The sequence below is a fragment of the Gopherus evgoodei genome, chromosome 6, assembly GCF_007399415.2.
Source record: "Gopherus evgoodei ecotype Sinaloan lineage chromosome 6, rGopEvg1_v1.p, whole genome shotgun sequence".
In the NCBI taxonomy this organism is placed as follows: Eukaryota; Metazoa; Chordata; order Testudines; family Testudinidae; genus Gopherus; species Gopherus evgoodei.
Genome location: NC_044327.1, coordinates 58,456,863 through 58,479,599, shown reverse-complemented (window position 1 = coordinate 58,479,599; position 22,737 = coordinate 58,456,863). Strand labels below are relative to the sequence as shown.

General features: G+C 41.0%; 1 protein-coding gene across 7 annotated transcripts in view; it reads left to right on the top strand.

Annotated features, from left to right (window-relative positions):
• CSNK1G3 (casein kinase 1 gamma 3) overlaps nucleotides 1–16,905 on the top strand; it is a 140,919-nt gene extending 124,014 nt beyond the window's left edge. For 4 of the 7 annotated variants that reach the window (XM_030565971.1, XM_030565968.1, XM_030565966.1 and 1 more), the window contains 3 exons: nucleotides 4,636–4,742; nucleotides 5,163–5,186; nucleotides 14,466–16,905. In XM_030565971.1, coding sequence (XP_030421831.1) covers nucleotides 4,636–4,742; nucleotides 5,163–5,186; nucleotides 14,466–14,520 — 186 coding nt within the window. In that variant the 3' untranslated portion in view covers nucleotides 14,521–16,905. Of the gene's footprint in view, nucleotides 1–725; nucleotides 790–4,635; nucleotides 4,743–5,162; nucleotides 5,187–14,465 lie in introns of those variants that run through there. The other 3 variants (XM_030565969.1, XM_030565967.1, XM_030565970.1) reach the window with 2 other exon arrangements.
• The last annotated feature ends 5,832 nt before the right edge of the window (nucleotides 16,906–22,737 follow it).

The window sequence follows — 22,737 nt, the reverse complement described above, 5'->3', positions numbered from 1 at the left end:
AGGCTCCTTCCCAGCAATTTACTTCCCTCTCCATCAACTCCTCCGTTACCCCTGATTCCCCCAACCCTTTGCACTGCTTCTGAGAGATGCGGGAAATATGGTTCTATATTGTAGCTTAAATGAATTGTTACTCAGAGTTCTGTATTAATATGCCTAGTAAGGAATCTATTTGTCAAAACACATTTCTTGAATCTCTTTTGTCTGTATTATTACAGACATACTTGCTTACAGGTATTTTGAAATAAATGACCAAAAATAATTAAAACTGTTGTGATTATACTGTGTTATTTTGACAAATAAAATATGCAGAATTTTGCAAAATTTTAAAATATTGTGTGCAGAATTTTAAATGGTTTGTTGCAGCATTTTTTTTTTTTTGGCACAGAATTCTGCCAGGAGTAAAATTAAGTAATTAATTCCTCAGATTTGTTCGTGTTTTGCTTTGATTACTGTCTTTCCATATATGTAGTCAGTCATGGGAAAGGTGCAAGAGCTATGTGGGTGCTCATGCAGTAGAGTTCAGACTAAATCTGGCTGGCTTTAGGAACATCTGGTAAAATTTTTACTCTGCATTGTTATCTTATCCAACAACTCTAAATCAGTTTCGAAATCGCATAATTTCCCCAAAGTTGGATGATGACATGCAAGCCATATGTATTTCTATTACATGTTGTCGAAGAGTGGCATGAGCTAATCCCCATACATAACCCTATCATTTTCCCTAGGTGATCAAATCACAAGTCAGCTGAATCCCACTCCAAGAAAACACTAGGAGGGAAAGTTAAAGATGTGAGTGCATAGTCTGCTGAAAAGTTGGATGTACAACTGGAAGCAAACTGAGTACCACTTGCCAGCCACCCAGACAACTGCTTTCAAGCACTGGCAGTGACAACTGCTATGTTGGTTCTAGGGCAGAAGGGATGGGTATTTTAGTAGGAGCTCCATCAGCATTAAGGACTCTTCAGAATGAGTTGTCAACCTTGGTTGTCATGTCTACCTTTCATTCTTTATTGCCATATGGGAAAGAGGTTCTTCAATTCTTTTTTGTTGTAGCATGAAGTCAGAATGTAGAAAATATCAAAAACCATTGGTCTAGAGGATGACAAGCAATCACTACTGAGGAAAGAGGGAATCTCATGCTCAGTGAAGAAAAACAAAACTTTGACACAGAAGTTCTGGGCTCACCTGAATACCCTTTTGCTCTGTTTTTGAGAACCAGAAGGGAGACTCTAAGTTGCCCCATTCCAGACATAAATGTCTAATCAGTAGGATGCCTGCCAACACACACCCTTCAATGCAGGCTACTTGGTGAGGCTCTTCAGTCACTGCAGCCCGCTTGCTCATCCAGTAAGCCAAGAGGAAAAGATCTTAGAATAACAATCATTCAGCAGTGGAGCAAGCTTAGCACATGGGCCTGTAGGATTCCCAAGTGATGAGGAACCTTTTGTCTCATGTGGAGCAATGATTTCTAGCTAAATCCTTCCTATTTCTAAAGGTGATAGAGCTACAGAGTTGGGGGTCTAAGGTTTTCTGCGAGAGAAAAGGGAAAGGGCACAGAGTGAAAGTTGGAATGTGAGAGTGCCTGCTCACCTATAGCCAGAATGTACTGCCCATTTACGTATTTGAAGAACTGGCTGTACATTATCCAGTTCCGCTGATTACCTGAAATGTAGAAATGTGCCGCTACCATATGCCATTCTTATATTAGTGATAGTTCCCCAAGCTCCTTATCCCCATGTCTCCTTGCCCAGCTAGTACAAGTCCCCCCCACCATTTCATCATCCACTCAGTCTTCCCCTACAAGCTTTCAGTCATCCCACCCTGTTTATCCCCAGCTGGCTCTTAGTCTCTCTAGTAGTGGTCCTCAACCAATTTTAGTCCCCCCATCCCATCTACTCATTTGATTTGTCTTCCTGGCTCACAGTCTGTCTACTTGAGGTAATTATATGGCCCTCCTCAATATTGTGCGTGAAATGTATTTACCCTCACAACACCCTTGTGAGGCAGGGAAGTACTATTATCTCCATTTTACCCAGTCCCAGTTTCTCTCCTTTCCACCCAGACTCCAGACCCAGCCTATACCCTCTATCTTGCTCCCAGGTTCCTTGTCCCAGTCTCTTCCACCCTCTTCCCATATCAGGCTCTTGGCCTTTCTGCATTCTAGTCAGGTGACTTCCTTCTCAATGCTTCATGGGTGCAGCGGCACGAACATTGAGTATACAGGAAAGAGTCTCCCTATTCTCACTTGCCATGCCTGGGCTCACCCTAGCCTGCAGCACCTGGGAGCAGCCGTTGCAAGGAAAGTCCTTCTCATCTCCTGCAGCCCTGGACCAGAGCATGCTCAGAGCAGATGGAATCTTTGCATAATTTAACTATATTGTAGCAAGGCTCTGCTAAGCACATGCATCTGAGATTTTTCAGGGGCTTGTAGTTTGTCCAAAATTGAATGGATTTTTATGAGGATGCAAAATATACACCTCTTCCACAAAAATTGTTGCCTGGGGAAATTTCAGATCCCTGTCCAAAACATGGGCGTGCTAGAGTTTCGCAAAGAAAAGGACTTCTTTTTTTTTTTTTTTAACTTTGGCAAAACCAATGTATTTTTTTCCTAATCTCATTCTTGGAAATGGCTGACCCATTTTTTGAGCAGATACCTGGCATAGAAAATTTCAACCCAGATGGTTAAAGATTGGCAAAGTTATAAGCAATTAAAAACAGAGTTTTATAGTAGGAAATTTGGGGCCACCTTAGCAGGTAGTGCTACCAGCTCTGCCACTAATTCCATAGTAGCTACAGTAATACAGCTTGTGAGAGTAATCCAGTAAATGGCACAATAGGGGTGATTTTCTCACCTGGCTTATCTTCCTATATAACCCTTAATCACAAGAGGTTAAGAATCTTCTGAAGTATAAGCTCTTGGGCCATCTTCCTATTCTCGTACCATAATATTGACTTGGCTGGTGACCCCTATCTGTCCCATCTAGTTTTATCCTACCTGCTGTTCTAGGCACTGACTGCATGCTAAGTTTCACCTCTGTGTCCTACAGGCTCCTGCCACCATGTTATCCCAACTGGAATTGTATCATCATGCAGATACAGCTTTTATGCACTGGGCTAGTAGACCCGCCCTGTGCCTTACAGGGTGGGGTCCCCTGATCTGATGTGCACTCTGTCTTCACCCACCCTCAGTCAGCCAACTGCCTGGCAAACTGTCCAAAATAAAATCAGGGAGAAGGCTCTGGAATGGCCTCATTTGCCCTGTTGGCAGCTAGGGAAGTGATAATAGTTGTAGATGATAGTTGGCTAAAAACCAAGCCAGGGGTCCTGAAAGCCAGGATGGTCTGGGAAGTTGGGAAGGAGTTTGGGAGTAGATGGGTGTAGAAGGTAAGAGCGTATTTATTTAATGGATGGCAGTTAATGCTCCTGTGTTGCAGGGGAACTTAGAGCAAACACTTTGGCCCTTGCAGCCAACAGTCTTTCCACCCCTGGTGAGTGCTTTTTTACAGAATGATCCACCTGGCTCCATCTGGGACAAGGGTCGGGGGCAGCTAAGCAACTCAGAGAGACCCTGTAGATGGCAGAGCTAGGGTAGGACTGCACTGAGTCACTTGGTATCAGGCAGAAAACAGGTTTGACTGCTGCAAAGTGCGTGCTCTTGGGGCAACCAGGAACCATTAGAGAGGCCTGCAAGGTTTGTAACAACAGTGATCACTAATCAGGAGGGGACAGCCACAGCATTGCCAATGCAATCTTGCCTTCTCTGACCTGGAGTCTTGGAGATCGGCTGACCAATAGTGAAAGTGACATTCCAGGAAGCTTCTGAAGTCATATGAAGATTGGCAGATGCCCTGGCTGCCTCCTCTCTAGCTCCTAAGTATACTTCTAGGTAGTGGGACATCAACAGAGCCTGGCTCCCTGTGTTCTCACCTGCTGCTCTTGCCAAATGGCCAGAACAGTTTCTTCCTTAATATCATCATGTTCTTGCTTTGTCTTAGTGATTGTATCAAAGAAAGCTGAGATCTGGGGCTATCAGTCCTAAATAGGGAGGGATAGCTCAGTGGTTTGAGCATTGGCCTGCTAAACACAGGGTTGTGAGGTCAATCCTTGAGAGAGCCATTTAGGGATCTGGGGCAGAAATCTGTCTGGGAATTGGTCCTGCTTTGAGCAGCAGGTTGGATTAGATGACCTCCTGAGGTCCCTTCCAACCCTGATATTCTATGATTCTAAATACTGTGGTGCTGCACTTAGGCTATGTCTACACTATGGACTTTACCACTCTCCCGCTGACATAGTGCTGTCCACAATGGTGCTTTTGTGGGTGAAACTTATGTCGGTCAAGAGTTTGTTTTTACCACACCCTGACCAACAAAAGTTTTACTGACAAAAGTGCTAATGTAGACAAAGCCTCAGTCTGCCATGTTTAAGGAGTCAGTCTTGTAGATTGCTTTTTTTCTAGCAGCAGGAGAGTGAGTGCATGGAGCAAAGTTAGTAAATAGTATTAGAATAACGATGGTCATGGTAGTATCTAAAATGGTAATATTTTAATAATGTTAATCTGGATTTTTCAATATGTTATGCAGTTTCAGAATCCTACATGTGCACTTGCATGACTTAAAATACTTTTGGTAATTGCAGGTTGTAAGCTCAACAAATGGAGAATTGAATACAGATGACCCAACTGCAGGCCGTTCGAATGCTCCTATCACAGCCCCTACAGAAGTAGAAGTAATGGATGAAACAAAGTATGTATTGTTCTTGTTTGTTAAAGTTTAAAAGGCAGTGTTTTGATCCCCAGTACTGAGCTAATCAGCATTTCATTTACCTAGTTACTTATTAAAAGAACCTTGCACACTTGTACTAGGAAGTGGCAAGATACTTCAGTATTTTTGAGCTTTAATTATGTGGGCTTCAAATAATTACATATTAGAATGTCTGTTATCCTTAATGTTGACTCCATTAGTTAAAGTTAAAATAACACAAATTGTTCGCTTTACAGTAGTGAAATCCATACTTGATTTTGACATGCTAGCTAACAGCTTGGTAAGAAATTTTACTGTCTTTTAAAATCACTATATTGAATACAACTCTTGTGAGAATTTTAGAACTTTTGCATGGTATATGGTGTTCTGATTCTCTTTTTTCCTTTATTTTTTTGTGCATAGCTGCCAGAAAGTGTTGAACATGTGGTGAGTTCCAAAGTATAGGCAGGCAGAAATAGCTCCGTTGGTTTTGTTCTCATTGCATGGCTTAAAACTTTATGGAGAAAAAAAAAGCCTTAAAATGGCAATTACAATTGGAAAACCTATGCAAAAGGATTTGAAGTACATAGTACCATTAGACAGCCTGTCTTGGAGGCAGGAAGAAATACCAGCATGTTAAGGAGCTGTTTTGCCTGCTTCAACTCGTTTGTTTCAAGTGGTGTAGTCTGTGTGTATTTTCTCTAATACTTTTAAGTGGACAGTACAATATCAATTTTTTTTATATATTATTTACTGTGCTGTTTTAGTGGAAAAACATTGATTTTTCAGATGTTTTCATATTCAAGTAACAATTTAATATCTAGAAAATAACTAATTTATCTGAACTGGCACCAAATACTAGAAGATGTTTGAACTTTGCATATTTTTTTAAACAGTACTTACTAAATTATTAGTCATTGACAACTTGCTAACTAATTACAAAAACTTAACTGCAGGGTACATAAATCGCAGTGAAAGGGAAAAGTATTTGTTGATGTACAGTAACTCCTCACTTAACGTTGTAGTTATGTTCCTGAAAAATGCAACTTTAAGTGAAACAATGTTAAGTGAATCCGATTTTCCCATAAGATTTAATGTAAATGCAGGGGGTTAGGTTCTAAGGAAATTTGGGGGGGGGAGACAAAAGGCATTATATACTGTACAGTACTGTACTGTAGTGTGGTTGGGAAGTGCCCCTGGCTTACCCCACACAGGTACAGCCTACCCGGCAAAGGATGCTAGGAAGCACCTTTATAGCAGTAGCGGCAGCTTCCCTGGAGAAGAACAGGCTCGGACTTTGCCGGGAATACTCCAGGCCCACCTCTTCCCACCCCCACGCCACCTCCTCTCCGAAGCACGCCACATCCCCCTCCCCAAGTCCTAAACTTCCCCACTCCTTCCCCTCCCTCCCAGAAAGCCCTAAACGCGAAGTGCTGGGAGGGAGGGGCAGGAGCGGAGAAGCCCTGCATCTCTACTCCTCCCCCTCCCTCTCAGAATATCCTAAACACCTCTAACAGCTGTTTGGCGGCCCTTAGGACTTTCTGGGAGGGAGGGGGAGGAGCGAGGAAGTGCTGTGTCTCCACTCCTTCCCCTCCCTAAGCGCTGTCAAACAGCTGTTTGGCAGTGGGGGAAGTGCTGGGAGGGAGAGGGAGGAGGCAGAGAAGTGGAACTTGTCCAGTGCTCTCTTGTAAAGTTGCTTCTCTTCCACAGAATCTTACAAGCAGGCAGCCAAACGACGTTATAAGGGAGCATTGCACTTTAAATGAGCATGTTCCCTAATTGGGCAGGGACTTAACATTGAAACAACGTTAAGCAGGACAACGTTAAATGAGGAGTTACTGTATAGTATGTGGGAATTCAATACACCCATCTGAGTAGTGCAATTTGTAATAAAGAATAAAACAGATTTTCTTTGATTATTAGAAAATAAATATGGGGTTTTAATTGACATTTTTGTATTCCTTTGGAGAACATGATTTCACAACGGTGTGTCCAGCTGGTCATCAGATGGAGACACTCATGCATGAAGGTGGTGGTACATTATTACTAGTGATAATAGAAGTATTACAGTAGTGCCCAGAGGTCAAACACAGTTGCACTAGGGCCCCATTGAGTTAGGATCTCTAGAAAGGGATCAGTAGTCCCTTCCCCAAAGAGTTCATACTTGCATATGTTTCTTCTTTGATATTAGGACTACCCAAAACATTCATTCAAATAGTGTTATCAAGATGGGAGATATTAGGCGGAGGTAGGCCACTTGTAAAGCCTTACAATAAATCTCAATTTAAAATATTTCTTGGACTATACTTGCAGTGGAAAAATCTCTTTTGAAAGTCCATCAGTATATGCTGATGGTATATCCTGAAATGACTCACTGTACAAATAAATTTGCCTTAGAATATTATTCCTAATGGTATGTAGTAGTATTAAATCACTTCTATGACCTTGTTTCACCAAAGCACTTTTAAAGACCATAGCTAACTTCAGATTATTTCTGATGTTACTGATTTTCAGGGCAGCTACTTAAAATTCATTATGTAATTTACAAAACACTACTTGCCTCAATAGTCTACGTACTAGATGATTTGTAGATTTGGCTTGACTTGTACTAAAGCTATTGCCAGGTGCTCATGTCTGGAAAAATGATGAAGAATAAGGCCAAAATTTTCAAATGTAGAAGCTTGGAGTTAGACAATTAAATCCATATTCAGGCACCTAAAAAAATGAAGTTCAGGCAGTTTTAAGAGATGCTCAGAAACTGCTGCTTCCTTTGACTTATAAAGCATTTATCTTCAGCATCTCTGAAAAAAATCACTTATTTAGGTGCCTATCTTTGAATTTTTTTGCCTCATTTTTTTTTGCTGTTGCATCTCATATACTAAACAAGTGAATCTTAACCTGTCTCTTTACATCTGACTCCTATTAATCTTTTTGATACACGGGAATCTCATTTTCCCAGAGAGGACAATTATTTTATTGCCTATGGAATCTAAATCACACTTTCTGCTTCACCATCCTTTTAGAACTGGTTTTATGTTTTCTTAGTAATTAAAGGCAAAAAAAAAGCTGCTTCAAGCAGCACTATACTAGGTGTATGCATTAGGGATCCTTTCAGGTATTGAGTGTGCTATAACTATATATTGCAAGAATCTTAAATAACTACAAAAATAAAATAAAACTTAGTTTATAGGGTGCTGTGACAATTACTTAATGTTCAAACAACAACGTAAAATGCAAGTACAACTATATTTTTCATATCTGGACTGAGGACAGACACATGTAACTTTTTTTTAAGGAAACTTGGTATTTTGTGAAGAAACTAATTACTTTTTTTTCCTTTGCCTAATCTTTTCTCCCTCTGAAAATATGAACAAAGTTAAAGCTTTCCAGAAATTTTCATTTGTAATATTTTCCCATATTCTAGGAGCATTAATTTAGTATTTGCTCAAAATATCATTAGTCTCTCAGTTTACTGCCAAGACAGAATTTATTTTTGGTTTCAGAGACTTTTTTAGATTGCAGAAAAATTGTTCTCACAGTTAGCTGCCAGTGATTTATGGACACAAGAATAGTTTAGCCAGATGTAGATATATCCCTTCTGTTTCAGGGTTAACCTTGTGAATCTAGTAGCTTGTTTTCCTGCGAGCATCTGATTGCTAGCAAAGGGACACTTTATAATTGTCAGCCCAACAGTATTTTTACTGTGCTTTCTGTGTGTGTATGTAATATATATAAAAAGTGTGTGTGTGTGTGTGCGCACAAAATATACATATATTAAAAATATACAAATATGCTTTGATATCACAAAACTAATGTGATTGTGTTTGTTGTGTATTTAAAATCAGCGCAGTATTTACACTCACCCTAATTTTGAAAAATGAAATACTCTAATTTTAAATTAAATTTTTTTCTATTATTTATGTGGCTATTTAATTATTTGATAGTGCCATAAGTTTGCATTATGTTTTACAGCTTTAAGACCAGGTTCCTGTCCTAGAGAATTCACAGTCAAATTTTAAGAGCTAGTCAGGGATTTTCTGTGTTTTTTCTGTGGAAAATAGTTTCCACAAAATCAAAGTTTTCTGTAGGGAAAATAAAATTTTGGCAAAAGTGACAATAAAAATATTTTGTTTTGGCTCAGGTTGTCCTAAATGGAAATACTTCGATTTGTGGAACCAAATCAAAACATTTCGTTCTACCTCAGTTCAACATTGAATTGCATCTGCCTAAGCTGTTGCAGTACTTTATGGAAGTTTGTTTTCAGATGCTGCATGTCTCCACTGTCCATTGTGGGTTGGACTCCTTAACTATGTTACATATCCCAAGATGCGGCACACTCTGTCCTCTGGTTGAACCACCATGGCACCATCACAGAAGATGTATTCTGGCCAGGGAGTCTGGTTTATAGGGAAGATTGGGGACATGAGGATCCCGAACTACAACTCCTATGAACCACTGCAGCAGCTCAGGCAAATGCAGTTCAAAGTCAAACTAAGCACAAACTGAGTGTTTTGATTCTCTAATGGCAGTGTTCCATGTTGGTCAAAATGTTCCAACATTTTGAAATCAGATTTTTTTGCAACATTTTATTCTGTGAAAATTTCAATATTTTAACGTTTGTTCTGATCCAGGTAAACTTCTTGGAGTGGTTGCTCATGTCCATTCCATTATGGTGTGTGCGCTTGCCACATGCACCGGTACCCGACGTTTTTCCCTCACTGGAATCCATAGGGGATCAGCTCTGGCTCCCTCTGGAGTGGCGTGTTTATGTGCTGGTAAAAGGGGCACCACCAGCTCCCCCTCCCTCAGTTACTTCTTACTACCAGTGATGGTGCTGGAACGTCTCCTTGCCTCGGCATTCTTTCCTTCTCAACTGTGCCTAATTGTGAATCTCTTGTATATAGTTCTTATAAAGTTTGTATAGTTTATTATTTCACTTAGTGCATAAGTTAGAAATAGTTAGTTAGTCCCCTATAGGACTTAGCCTAGGGACAGGGCATTCCCCGATCCATGGGCTTCAAGCCTGGTGATGGCTACAGAAAACCTACGGCAGTCAGTGATCACTATTGCTGTCCGAGGTGTTTGGGGGAGACCCACGTGAGTGACAAGTGTCACATTTGTAAAAGTTTCAAGTTGCGAACCAGAAAGGAGCAGGACATTCTAATTAGAGCGCTTCTTAGGGAGTCGGCCGTTGCACTGGCCTTAGAGCTGGCTAGATCGGACTCCGCTCCAAGCACTGCAGCATTGGTGCGGAGTGCACCGCTGGCACCAGCCTCTGACTGACACCAATCTCCGTGCCTGGTACCAGCTCAAAAGCAAAGAAAGGCCGGGAGAGGGCATTCTTCTATGTCCCATAAAGGGAAGGAGAGGGCTGGAGGAAAGCAAAGACCAGCATGGGGCAGTTCCTTCCCTCCAGACAGTGGCCAGACTCCAGCACCCGTTGATCTGTCAAGCTCCCTTTGAGACCTGCCTGCCACCCCGGGAAGCGGCAGAGGTACTTGGCACTTAGTGGGCCATCCACGCTGGAGGCCTTTCAGCACCTCTGCTTTTTTCCAACCACTTGTCTTCCTTCCTCTCTGCCTGGGCCTCTATAACATTGGATTAGTGGGTCCTCAGCACAGCAGCAGGGGGGATACTCTCTAGTTTATTTCTATTGCCCCCTCCCACCCTCTCTCCCCATCGCTCTTCAGGGACCCTTCTCATGAGCATCTGCTCACTCACTACATGCAGGGCCTTCTGCGGGTGGGAGCCGTGGACAAAGTCCCTCTGCACTTGAGGGGGAAAGAATTTTAATCCTGCTATGTTTTTATCCCAGAGGCCAAGTGCAGGGAATCTGTCTCATTCTCAACCTGCAGAGCCTCAGCAAGTATCTGAAGAAGTTGAAGATCCGCATGGTCTCCCTGACCTCCTCCATTCCTTCCCTGGATCCGGGATACTGGTACTCCACCCTTGACACAAAAGACACTTACTTTCACATATCGATATTTCACGGACACAGATGATTCCTAAGTTTCATAGTTGGGACCTCCCACTACCAATTTGCAGTGCTCCCTTCTAACCTAGCAATGGCAACAAGGGTGCTTACGAAGTGCATGTCGGTGGTGGTGGCGGCCTACGTCAGATGTCAGGGTATCCAGATCTACCTGTACATTGATAATTGGCTCATCAAGGGGTGCTTCAGGATCCAGGTCCAGTGCAGCGTCGAGATGTTGCCAACCACTTCTCAAGCGCTAGGCCTGTTGATAAATGAACAAAAGTCAACCTTGGTCCCAGTCCAAAGGATATAGTTTATCAGAGTGGTGCTCGACTTTACCCAAGACAGAGCATTCGTGCCAGAGGCCAGGTTCAAGCATCACTTCCCATCCGCTCACCACTGCCTGGGTCTGTCTCAGACTATGGGGGCACATGGCAGCATGCACGTACATTGTCTGGCATGCGAGACTCAGGCTGTGTCCCCTCCAGATGTGGCTGGCGTTGGTCTACTCACTGGCCAGGTGTCACCTGGACAAGCTCCTCATGATCCCGCCACAGGTACTTACCTCCCTGCAGCGGTGGTCCGACACAATTCTCGTGTTGGAAGGTGTGCCATTCCCAAGTCCGCAACCCATAGTCTGTCTGATTTCAGATGGTCCGACCTTGGTTGGGAAGTGGATCTCAGTACACTGTGGACTCAGGGGTTATGGTCACGAGAGGAACTCGCATTACATATAAACGTCAGGGAGCTCAGGCCCATCAGTCTGGCTTACGGAGTGTTCCTTCCCCGACTTTCTGGTCAGGTGATGACAGACAATGCAGCCTCCATGTTCTATGTCAGCAGGCATGGGGGAGCTCGTTTGTCGGCTCTGTGCCAGGAGGCTATCCGTCTGTGGGACTTCTGCATTCAGCATACAATCTACCTGTAAGCCTTGCACCTCCCTGGCATCTGGAACCTCCCTGCATGCTGGCAGATTGCCTTAGCAGGTCCTTCTTCTCTCACCATGAGTGGTCCCTTCACTCTTCCAGAAGACGGGAGCTCCCCGAGTGGACCAGTTCGCCACCAGACAGAACAGAAAGTGTCATCAGTTCTGCTCTCTGCAAGGCCTCAGCAGAGGCTCACTTTCTGATGCCTTTCTCCTGTCATGGTCAAGAGATGTACACTTTCCCACCAATTACACTCATCAGCAAAGTCCTCTTAGAAATCAAGAGAAACAAAGCATATACGTCATTATGATTGCTCCAGCATGACCTCACCAACATTGGTTTGGCACGCTCACGAACCCAGCTGTAGCAGCCCCATGGCCTACTCTTGCAGGATCATAGTCAGCTCCTGCACCCCAACCTTGCTTCTTTCCACCTCACAGCTTGGGTGCTGCATGGCTGAATCCAGAGGAACAAGCCTGTTCTAGTCAGGTACAGCAAGTTCTCTTGGAGAGCAGAAAGCCCTCTATCAGAGCAACTTATCTGGCAAAGCGTGTGTCCTGCTTGGTGTTGGAGCAGAGTATCTCCCCAACCCAGTTGTCTCTGCAGTCCATTCTGGATTACCTGCTTCACTTAAAGCATTAGGGCCTTGCCTTTTCTTTGATCAAGGTTCACTTGGTGGCCATATCAGCCTTCCACCCTCGCATCCAGGGTAGATCAGTATTCTCGCATGAGATGACTTCCTGAAAGGCCGTGAAAGACTCCACCAGTCCAAGACCTGGTCCTCCAATGGGACCTCAGCTTAGTCCTCTCCAGGCTTATGGGACCGCCCTTTGAGCCTATGGTTTCTTGTTCCCTTTCCCACCTGTCATGGAAGGTTGCATTCCTTGTAGTTATTACCTTGGCGAGATGAGGCTCTGAGATTAGAGCCCTTACTTCAGAGCGCTCATATGCAGTATTCTATAAGGACAAAGTTCAGCTGCAACCCCATCTGACCTTCCTGCCAAAAGTGGTGTCACACTTCTGTGTCAATCAAGATATTTTCCTCCTGGTGTTCTATCCAAAGCCTCATATGACCAACAAGGAGAGCCATCTGCATATTCTAGATGTCAGGCGTGCACTGGCTTTCTACTTGGGGCACACCAGGCTCTTCCACAGATAGACTCAGATCTTTATTTCAGTAGCTGACAGAATGAAGGGCCTTCCTGTGTCCTCTCAGAGGATTTCGACGGATCACCACTTGCATCCTGTAGCGATGTGGGACTCACCCCTGCGATGTCTCCTGCTGGTTGTCTCTGGGAATTAGCTCGTCCAGCCTCCGGAGCACCCTCTGCAGGCCGGTGTCCCACTGCCGCTCGGCCCCCGTGTCCCTCCCGGACCCAGTGCCCCGTTATCTGGGGTGCTGCCCCTTGGCAGTAGCCCCTCACTCTCGGTGTCTCCCCTCCCCGGGGAACCCACACCCTCTATCCTCACCTTGCCTCAGTTGTGGGCTACTGCCAGTCACCAACTAGCCCTTGTTCCCTGGGGCAGACTGCAGTGTCAGCCACTCATCACTGGCAAGGTTGGGTCTAGACCTGCTGCCTCTCTCTGCTTGATGAGCGGAAGGACTGCTGAGATACTGAAAGTCCACCAATCCTCTTAAGTGCAGTAACTCTAGAATGTCACTTCCACAGCACTTCTCACCTCGAGGAGGAGACACTGTGGATAGCAATCCTTACCTAGTGTGCAGCACAGTAGTACAGAGCACTACCAACAAATCATCAAACCTGTCCTGGGCAAGCTATCCTATATTCTAAAATAAAGTTTGCCTATTCACTTCTGAAATTATAATAAATAAAAAAGATAGTGTGGATATTTTCTCCATGGTTCATTTTAACCTTAGAGCAGATTTCCAGGAAGTCAAAGCAGCTTCTATCTTGGGGTTTTAGAGAGAGGGCTAAATTCCTTTATGCTAACATAGCAAGGAAATGCCACAAGTGTAGTTTCTTCCATCTGTCTGTTCCTTCGGTCCTCTTTTTGTTGCCTTCTCCTAGTATTTTTTCTCTTGTTTAGTCTTTGATTTTTAAAAACACTTATTTTCTTTCTTGTGTTTTTCTTTCCTCTGCATTTTCTGTCTCTCCTTTTTTAGCTTTTTATTTTCCGTCACTTTTTTTGTTCATCTGTGTTTGTTTGCTCTCATACCCCTGTCCCCTTCATTTATGATGTTTCTTCACAGCACTGAATCAGAACGTGAATTTTAAAATTATTGGTAAACATTGTTTTGAGACCTTTTTTTTTTTTTTTTTAAAGGTCCTTTCCCAAGCTCTAAGTGCTTAAGTGCCTTTAAAATTATCTTGGGCAGCGAAAGCAATATTAGTGAATTTTAGTATAGCGGTTTAGTGTATAAATATTTAAATATATTTACGTTCTTGTTTGTCATACTAGCACATAATGAAAAGTAATACACGGGAGATCAAAACACTTTTATTTCCAAAAATACACCTTTCATCCTCAATACATAATGCTTTATTATAACTCTCAAACTAATACGACTGTTCTGTCTTGGCCTGAAACTATAATAGTCACTTTTATTAGTAATTCTTTTGTCTATTATGTAGCTTATTTGACTGTCTCCAAAGAAAGGGTGAAAAGAGTTGGAAATAATTCTGCTGTAATTTTGGCTTCAGTAATGTCAGTCACCCTCAATGGAGGTTAATATGTACCTTGCAGTGGTTTATAACTTTATGGCATTTTAACTGCATATTTTCAATTAAAGAAGTATGGCATTAGATATGATTTATTTTTGTGCTTTCATTTTTTTAAGTGTCTTATTTCCTGTCACACTTGCAGGTGCTGTTGTTTTTTCAAGCGAAGGAAAAGAAAAACTATTCAGCGCCATAAATGACTCTGGAAGCAGGCAGAACATGGGGAATTACTTTCTTGTTCATCTGCTGTCTTGTGATTTAAAAAAAAAAATCATTTCTGTAATGACCACAAATTATTTTCAAAGACTCCATCTTAAACAAAAATGTCGTGCCTCCATGCTTTGGTTTGGTTCTCCTTCATTCGTATTTTATTTTTTATCCATCTCTTCTGGAAGCTTTAAAGTTTTATGAAACATGAGTGCTTCTTTGACCATCAGTAAATGGACCAGTGAAATGGTACAAATGAACACTGCTCTGTCCTGAGCAAAACTAAACTTCAAAAGCATTTCTTCTGTCCTAGAAAGCAATTAGCAGTGTCTTAGCTGAAGATCAGATATGTCATAAATCTGGTTTTTGATTAGTTCTGTAACAGCAAGTTGAAAGCAGTCTTTTCAAGTGGATAATGAAGAAAAAATATATCGTTGCCCAAGCATTTAAAAGTAATAAAAAATCTTACCTTAAGATTTCTTATTGTCTGTGACATATGCATTGATTGTTCAGTATTACTGATGGTACTGCAGTCCCAAATTGTATTTGTATTAACATTAAATCCTCTCCATGATATCATGGTACAGTCACTACTTGGAGATACTGAGGAAGAAGCTAGATGGATTCTGCTGATGGCATGGTCTATGCTGTAGTTGCTAATGAACAAAAATATCCTCGAAAGACTCTAGGTTTGAAAATGTGCTTTTGTTGTGTCTCTAATGGAGTTGCAGTATAGTAGAAATGGCAACGATGCTTGTACAAAAATACAAATATTTGTATAATGTAAGTTGTGCTTCTGGTTACATTAGAGAGGAAGATGAAATATCTTCAAAAGAGAGAAGATATTTAAGAGTTATAAGATACACTAAGAGGAAATAAATGTGAATCTGCTTTAAGTGGAATGGGAATTAAAGCCTACAATTCCCATGAAGGCTACTGCTGAATGGCAACATCCTCCTTAAACTGAAAATTTGGATGTGCCATGTAACTGTTAGATCTTGTTGGTAAATTATTTTACTCAATGATTTAAAAAAAAAAATAAGGCAATGGACATGGGTTGAACTTATACTGCCTTCTGTGTACTAGACTATAGTACCTAAAACTTCGCTGTAGTTTTCTGCAACCTTCTTAACTTTCTGTGTAATATTGCAACTGATGTAAGATATTAGGGAAAGGATGGATCAGGTACTTTCCCCCACAGTCCTCTGAAGTGCCTGCAATATCTATAAACCAGCTGTTCTGTAGAAAAGGCAGCCCATTCCATTTTTTCAAGTCTGCTTCATTTAAAGCCATAATGACAGAGGTGTGCTTTTGTCATATTTAGCTACCAGTACTTGGAGAGATGGAATGAAAGGACGGAAGTGACTAGACAGACTTGTTGACCAAAACTCCAGATTAATTCTCACAATTTTTAAAAAAGCCTCCAAGAGTTAACTTGTAATTTTTTTTCTGTCAACATATGCCTTCTGGTATACTTATTTATTTTTAATCTGTTGTGTGGTAACATTCAAAATGTGTATTAAAATAGATAAATGCACACCTTTGAATTCATTATTGCATTGACAGGGATTTTAGTTGTATTTTATAATTTATTTTTTCTTAACTGCCAAAACTGCAGTGCATTGTTTTGATGAATGATGTGCTCACACGAACACAAAAATGTGTAATCTGGTCATTGTCACTGTTTCTGTTAATAATAATAATGTTAAATTTTTGTTTTAAAAAACTGAACTTGGCCTACAAAAGTATATACTGTATAACTGGGTCAATAGTTTCCACTCAACCTGTTTGTATTACTCATTGTCTTAAACTCATGGACAGTTACACAGTGTTCTTTATTTTGATTTGAGCTGAAGAAGTAAGTTGACTTGACCATTCTAATGTGAAAACCTGTCCGTCTTTGCAGTATTTGACCAAATTTGTCACTCCATAATATTTGTAAATACATGCAGTATTGTATTTCTTATCATACAGTTTAGTTTAATTCTCAAGGGATGTTTGACCTGTACAGTGTTTATATGATCTGAACTCCATATACACATCAAGATGTGTATATTAATCCAATTATGGATTTAAATATAAAAAATTATGAAATCTGTTTATTTGCTGCAAAGACCAGTATTTAGGCATTTTGCTTTTTAGCAATATTTTTAAGTGCTCCATTTTAATGCCAAGGGTCATTTCCTTCTGGCAACACACACTGGTCAATAATAAGTAAAGCAGGTATGTTCAGGTTAAGCCAACAATGTTTTGCATTTGTATGTTTTTTCCCTTCTAAACTAATGAAGTCAACATTGCCTGAATGTCAGAATAGTTAAATCCCTGTTTAAAATTATGTAACTGAAGAAGGAAAAAAAAAATAAAGGTAGTTTTTTTAACTTGTCTCCCCCCTATTTCCGACAGGGTTCGATATAATAGTGGAAGTCATTAGTCTGGGGCCTCCCAAGCAGTTATTATCAATCTATTTGGACTCCTAAAGCATTGTTCTTGTAAAAGAAAGTCACTAAAAATAGCAGCCTGATGATGCATTTACACAGCAAATGGATGGGAAGTACATGAGCCTGACTGGAATCTGCTCGGTGATGTGGTATTCTATCTTTGGGAGCTGCCCATGGTTGCAACAGGGTATTTTCCACAGTGTCTGGCATATAATTTTAAGAAAAATATTCTTGTGGAGTTGATTGCCTAACACTTTCCTATATAATGCCATGATTTCAGTTGCTTATAACGTGTCCAAACTTTAACTGCACAGGCTGACATTTTTCATGCGAGGTGCCTCTCTCAGGTGAATTTTTTTAAACATTTAAGATAAAATAGCTCTGCAGTTACCAAATATGAGATTAGGGAAAAAATACATTGCTTTGCCTATGTTGCCCAGACTGAAAAAAAACTTAACCGTTTCATCGAGAAGCTTCAGCATCTGTATGCTGTCGAGCAAGGACTTGAATTTTAATTAGGGCTGTCAAGCGATTAAAAAAATTAATTGTGATTAATCGCGCTGTTAGTAATAGAATAAATACCATTTATTTAAATATTTTGGTTGTTTTCTACATTTTCAAAGATATTGGTTTTCATTACAACACAGAATACAAAGTGTACCGTGCTCACTTTATATTTATTTTTATAATATTTGCACTGTAAAAAAGCAAAAGAAATTGTATTTTTCAATTCCCCCATTGGAAGTACTGTAGTGCAGCTCTTTCTCATGAAAGTTTAACTTACAAATGTAGAATTATGTACAAAAAAAACTGCATTCAAAAGTAAAACAATGTAAAACTTTACACCCTACAAGTCCAATCAGTCCTACTTCTTGTTCAGCCAATCACTCAGATGAACAAGTTTGTTTACATTTGCATGAGATAATGCTGCCTGCTTCTTGTTTACAGTGTTACCTGAAAATGAGAACAGACCTTCTCATGGCACTGTTGTAGCCAGCATCACAAGATATATACATGTCAATTGCCCTAAAGATTCATATGTCCCTTCATGCTTCAACCACCATTCCACAGGACGTCTCCATGCTGAAGAAGAGTTCTGCTCAATGACGATCCAAAGTAGAGTAGAGCAGACCGACACATGTTCATTTTCATCATCTGAGTCAGATGCCACCAGCAGAAGGTTGATTTTCTTTTTTGGTGGTTCAGGTTCTGTAGTTTCCGGATCTGAGTATTGCTCTTCTAAGTCTTCTGTAAGCATGCTCCATACCTCATCCCTCTCAGATTTTGGAGGGCACTTCAGATTCTTGGGTCGAGTGCTGTAGCTATTTTTAGAAATCTCACATTGGTACCTTCTTTGCATTTTGTCAAACCTGCTATGAGTGTTCTTAAAACAAACGTGCTGGTCAACATCCAAGACTGCTATAATATGAAATATATGGCAGAATGAGTAAAACAGAGCAGGAGACATACAATTCTCCCCCGAAAAGTTCAGTCACAAATTTAATCAACAATTTTTTTTTTAATGAGCCTGATTAGCATGGAAGCTTGTCCTCTGGAATGGTGGCCGAAGCATGAAGGGGCAGACAAATGTTTAGCATATCTGGCATGTAAATACCTTGCAATGCCAGCTACAAAAGTGCCATGCAAATGCCTGTTCTCACTTTCAGGTAACATTGTAAATAATAAGCAGGCAGCATTATCTCCTGTAAATGTAAATAAGCTTGTTTGGCTGAACAAGAAGTAGGACTGAGTGGACTAGTAGGCTCTAAGCAGTGGTGAGCAACCTGCGGGCCGTACGCTTCCTGCAACTCCCATTGGCCGGGAACGGTGAACCGCGGCCACTGGGAGCTGCAGGCAGCTGTTCCTGCAGACGGTTAATGTAAACAGACTGTCTCACGGCCCGCCAGTGGATTACCCTGATGGGCTGCAGGTTTCCCACTACTGTTCTAAAGTTTTACATTGTTTTGTTTTTGAGTGCAATTATGTAACAAAAAAAAAAAATCTACATTTGTGAGTTGCATTTTCACGATAAAGAGATTTCACTACAGTACTTGTACGAGGTGAATTGAAAAATACTATTTCTTTTATCATTTTTAATATGCAAATATTAGTAATCAAAAATATATAAAGTGACCACTGTACCCTTTATATTCTGTGTTGTAATTGAAATCAATATATTTGGAAATGTAGAAAAACATCCAAAATATTTAATAAATTTCACTTGGTATGCTATTGCTTAACAGTGTGATTAAAACAGCGATTAATTGTGATTAACTCAAAAAATTAATCACGTGAGTTAACGGTGATTAATCGACAGCCCTAATTTTAAATGAGGGCCATCCTTCTGTCAGGTATGTGGCTTTTATCATCCAGTAAATAAATAAAATCCGTCCAAATCTTGCCAAGGTATAAGCCTTTGAATATCACTATTCACACATACTTGGTATAGTTTTGCTAGAGGCTGGCAGCATTACTCTGTGAAGATTCTCACTCAGCCAAGTGGACTGAGTATGCACCCTTCCCACAGAGCAGCTGGGCATTCCACATCCTGAGCAGCTTTTCCATACAGATCTATTTGGTGCAGGCTAATGTGGTGCTGAGCACTGGAACTGAGAGCAGGGAGACTCTTCTGTACTCTGAATGGTCCTGCTTCTTGAACTCAGGCACCATGATAGTGAAAGTAGTTTGATTCTGATGCAGGGTTGTGGGAGACATGCAGGAGATACTCTAGTGGTTAGGGCCCAATTCTGTACTCCACCCCAAAGTTATTTCCTGTCATTTAGTCTTTCTGTGTCTCAATTCCCTATCTGTAAAATGGGGATAATAGTACTTCCTACCTCACAGAAGTGTAGTGAGGATAAATATATTAAAGATTGTGAGGCACATTTAGAAAAGAGCTATGAAACCCACTCGCAAATTTTTATTTCCTGTTGAATAGCTGTATCACACAGAATGTAAATCTGCTGCTACCAGTTAATCCACTAGTTCATGTGGTAGAAATCCGTACTGTGGATCTAAAGATTCCATCTATGGGGAAGACCCCCATGGAGGTCAGTATGATTCCAAGTGATGGAATTTATTTTTTCAGTTTACTTAAAAAACAAAACAACAACAAAAAAAACACTCAAAAGTCAGGAAATGCCATTATTTAAGTTGCATGTACAACTTAACTTCAGCTCCTTGTGTGCATATGCATTATAATAGCCTTTAATTCCATTATCGCATTTTTCCCCACAGGAACCCTGCCTCATTCAGTGCACAATATGGACCATATTGAGGGAGCAACTATTCCATATTTTGCTTTCCCTTCATGATTCTGTGGGTGGCCTCAGGCCTTATTTACTGCACACTATTCAAACCCTGTTCTGAATACAGAATTACAAACTTCATTCTGGGGATTTCTGTGATGTTCATCGTAATAGCAACTGAGTGCTTCATGAATACCAATGAATTTATTTTCACAATGCCCCAGTGGGGTGATTTTACACGGGGAACTGAGGCACAGAGGTGTTAATTGTGAGAAGCATCTTACCACTCAAGAAAGAAATCTTGGAATCATTGTGGATAGTTTTCTGAAATCATCAACTCAGTGTGCAACAGCAGTCAAAAAAGATAACAGAATGTTGGGAATCATCAAGAAAGGAATAGATAAGACAGAAAATATCATATTGCCTCTATATAAACCCATAGTATGCCCACACCTTGAATACTGCATGCAGGTGTGGTTGTCTCATCTCAAAAAAGATATATTGGAATTGGAAAAGGTTCAGAAAAGGGCAATTAAAATTATTAGGGAAGAATGGCTTCCATATGAGGAGAGATTAATAAGACTGGGACTTTTCAGCCTGGAAAAGAGGCAACTAAGTGGGGATCTGATAGAGGTCTATAAAATCATGAGTTGTATAGAGAAAGTAAATAAGGAAGTGTTATTTACTCCTCATAATACAAGAACAAGGGGCCACCAAATGAAATTAATAGGTAGCAGGTTTAAAACAAACACAGTTTTTTTGCGAAAAGAACATTTGGATGCATAGAATGGAACACAGACAGGATATATTTATACATACAGAGAACATGAAAAGGTGGAAGTATGCGTACCAACGGGAAGAGTCTAATCAACTGAGATGAGCTATCAGCAGGAGAAAAAAAACTTTTAAAGTGATAATTGAGATGACCCATAGAAGGTGTGAGGAGAACTTAACATAGGGAAATAGATTAAATTAATGTAATGACCCAACCATTTCCAGTCTCTGTTTAAACCTAAGTTAATTGTATCTAATTTGCATGTTAATTCGAGTTCAGCAGTTTCTCTTTGGAGTCTGTTTTTGAAGTTTTTTTGTTGCAAAATTGCCATCTTCAATTCTGTCACTGAGTGGTTAGAGAGGTTGAAGTGTTCTACTGATTTTTGAATGTTATGATGCCTGATGTCAGATTTGTGTCCATTTATTCTTTTGTGTAGAGACTGTCCAGTTTGGCCAATGTACATTGCAGAGGGGCATTGCTGGCAGATGATGGCATATATCACGTTGGTAGATGTGCAGGTGAACGAGCCCCTGATGGTGTGGCTGATGTGATTAGGTCCTAAGTTTTTTTTGTTTGTTTGTTTGTTTGTTTTCCCACACAATGCACTGTCAACCTCTATTGCCAGAGGGTGTTGTGAAGGCCAATACTATAATGGGGTTCAAAAGGGAGCTAGATAGATTCATGGAAGAAAGATCATCAATGGCTATTTTCCAGGATGGGCAGGAATTGTGTCCCTAACCTCTGTTTGCCAGAAGCTGGGATTGGGTGACAGGGCATGGATCTCTTGATGATAACCTGTTCTGTTCATTCCCTTTGGGGCACTTGCCATTGACTGTTGTCAGAGGACAGGATACTGGGCTTGATGGATCTTTGATATGACCCAGCATGGCCATTCTTATGTTCTTATCCTCTAATTTTTGGTGCCCAATTTGAGAGATGTAGGACCTGATTTTTATTCAGAGTAGTTACAGTTTTATAGCACTTAATATGTTCATAGCACAATACCCAGTGGCTTCAGTTGTAGCTGTAGGTGCTCAGCCCAAGAGTCTCAAGTTGGACTCCCAGAAAGTGAGGAACAGCGAGTTTCAACTGTGAAAAGTTTGTTTTAAATGACTTGCTTAGCATCACATAGGAGCCATGTGACAGAGGCAGGGATAGAATCAAATTCTCCAGGGAGATGTTCCACTGTCTTGGGCACATCATCGCCTCATTAAGGTAATGGTCAAAGCTCTTCCAGCTCCCAGGTAACAAGATTCAGGGTCATGATTCTACCAGGAAGATTGAGAAACTCCATCAAATTTCAATGCCTGCTAAAGGACTGCAATATTCCACCCACAGGTTGAGGATTTGAGGATCTGATTAATTGTATGCCTCAACCATCAACAAGTTGGCCAGCAAACAGCCCCTTCCTCCCCACTGCCCACAAATCTCCTTGGTTTTCTGACACCCTGTGCCAGAGGGGCAGAAATTCCAGCACCTATGGTGGAAAATAAAGATATACAGACAGGATGAAATAACCAGTTCCTCCAAGCCTATGCTGAGACTGTATTACAGACCAAACCTCCTATCAGCCTTCATTGAAGCTGCCAAATCCTGCCCCAATGTGCTATCCTGGGTGGGAAACTGCTTCATCAAACCTAAGTATCTACAGCTTGCATAAAGTATCAAGAGCTGCAAAGAGCTATCTTCCTACTTCCCCAGACAGGCTATGCACATTCAGGAAGGCTTCCTAAACAACCTGGATCCATC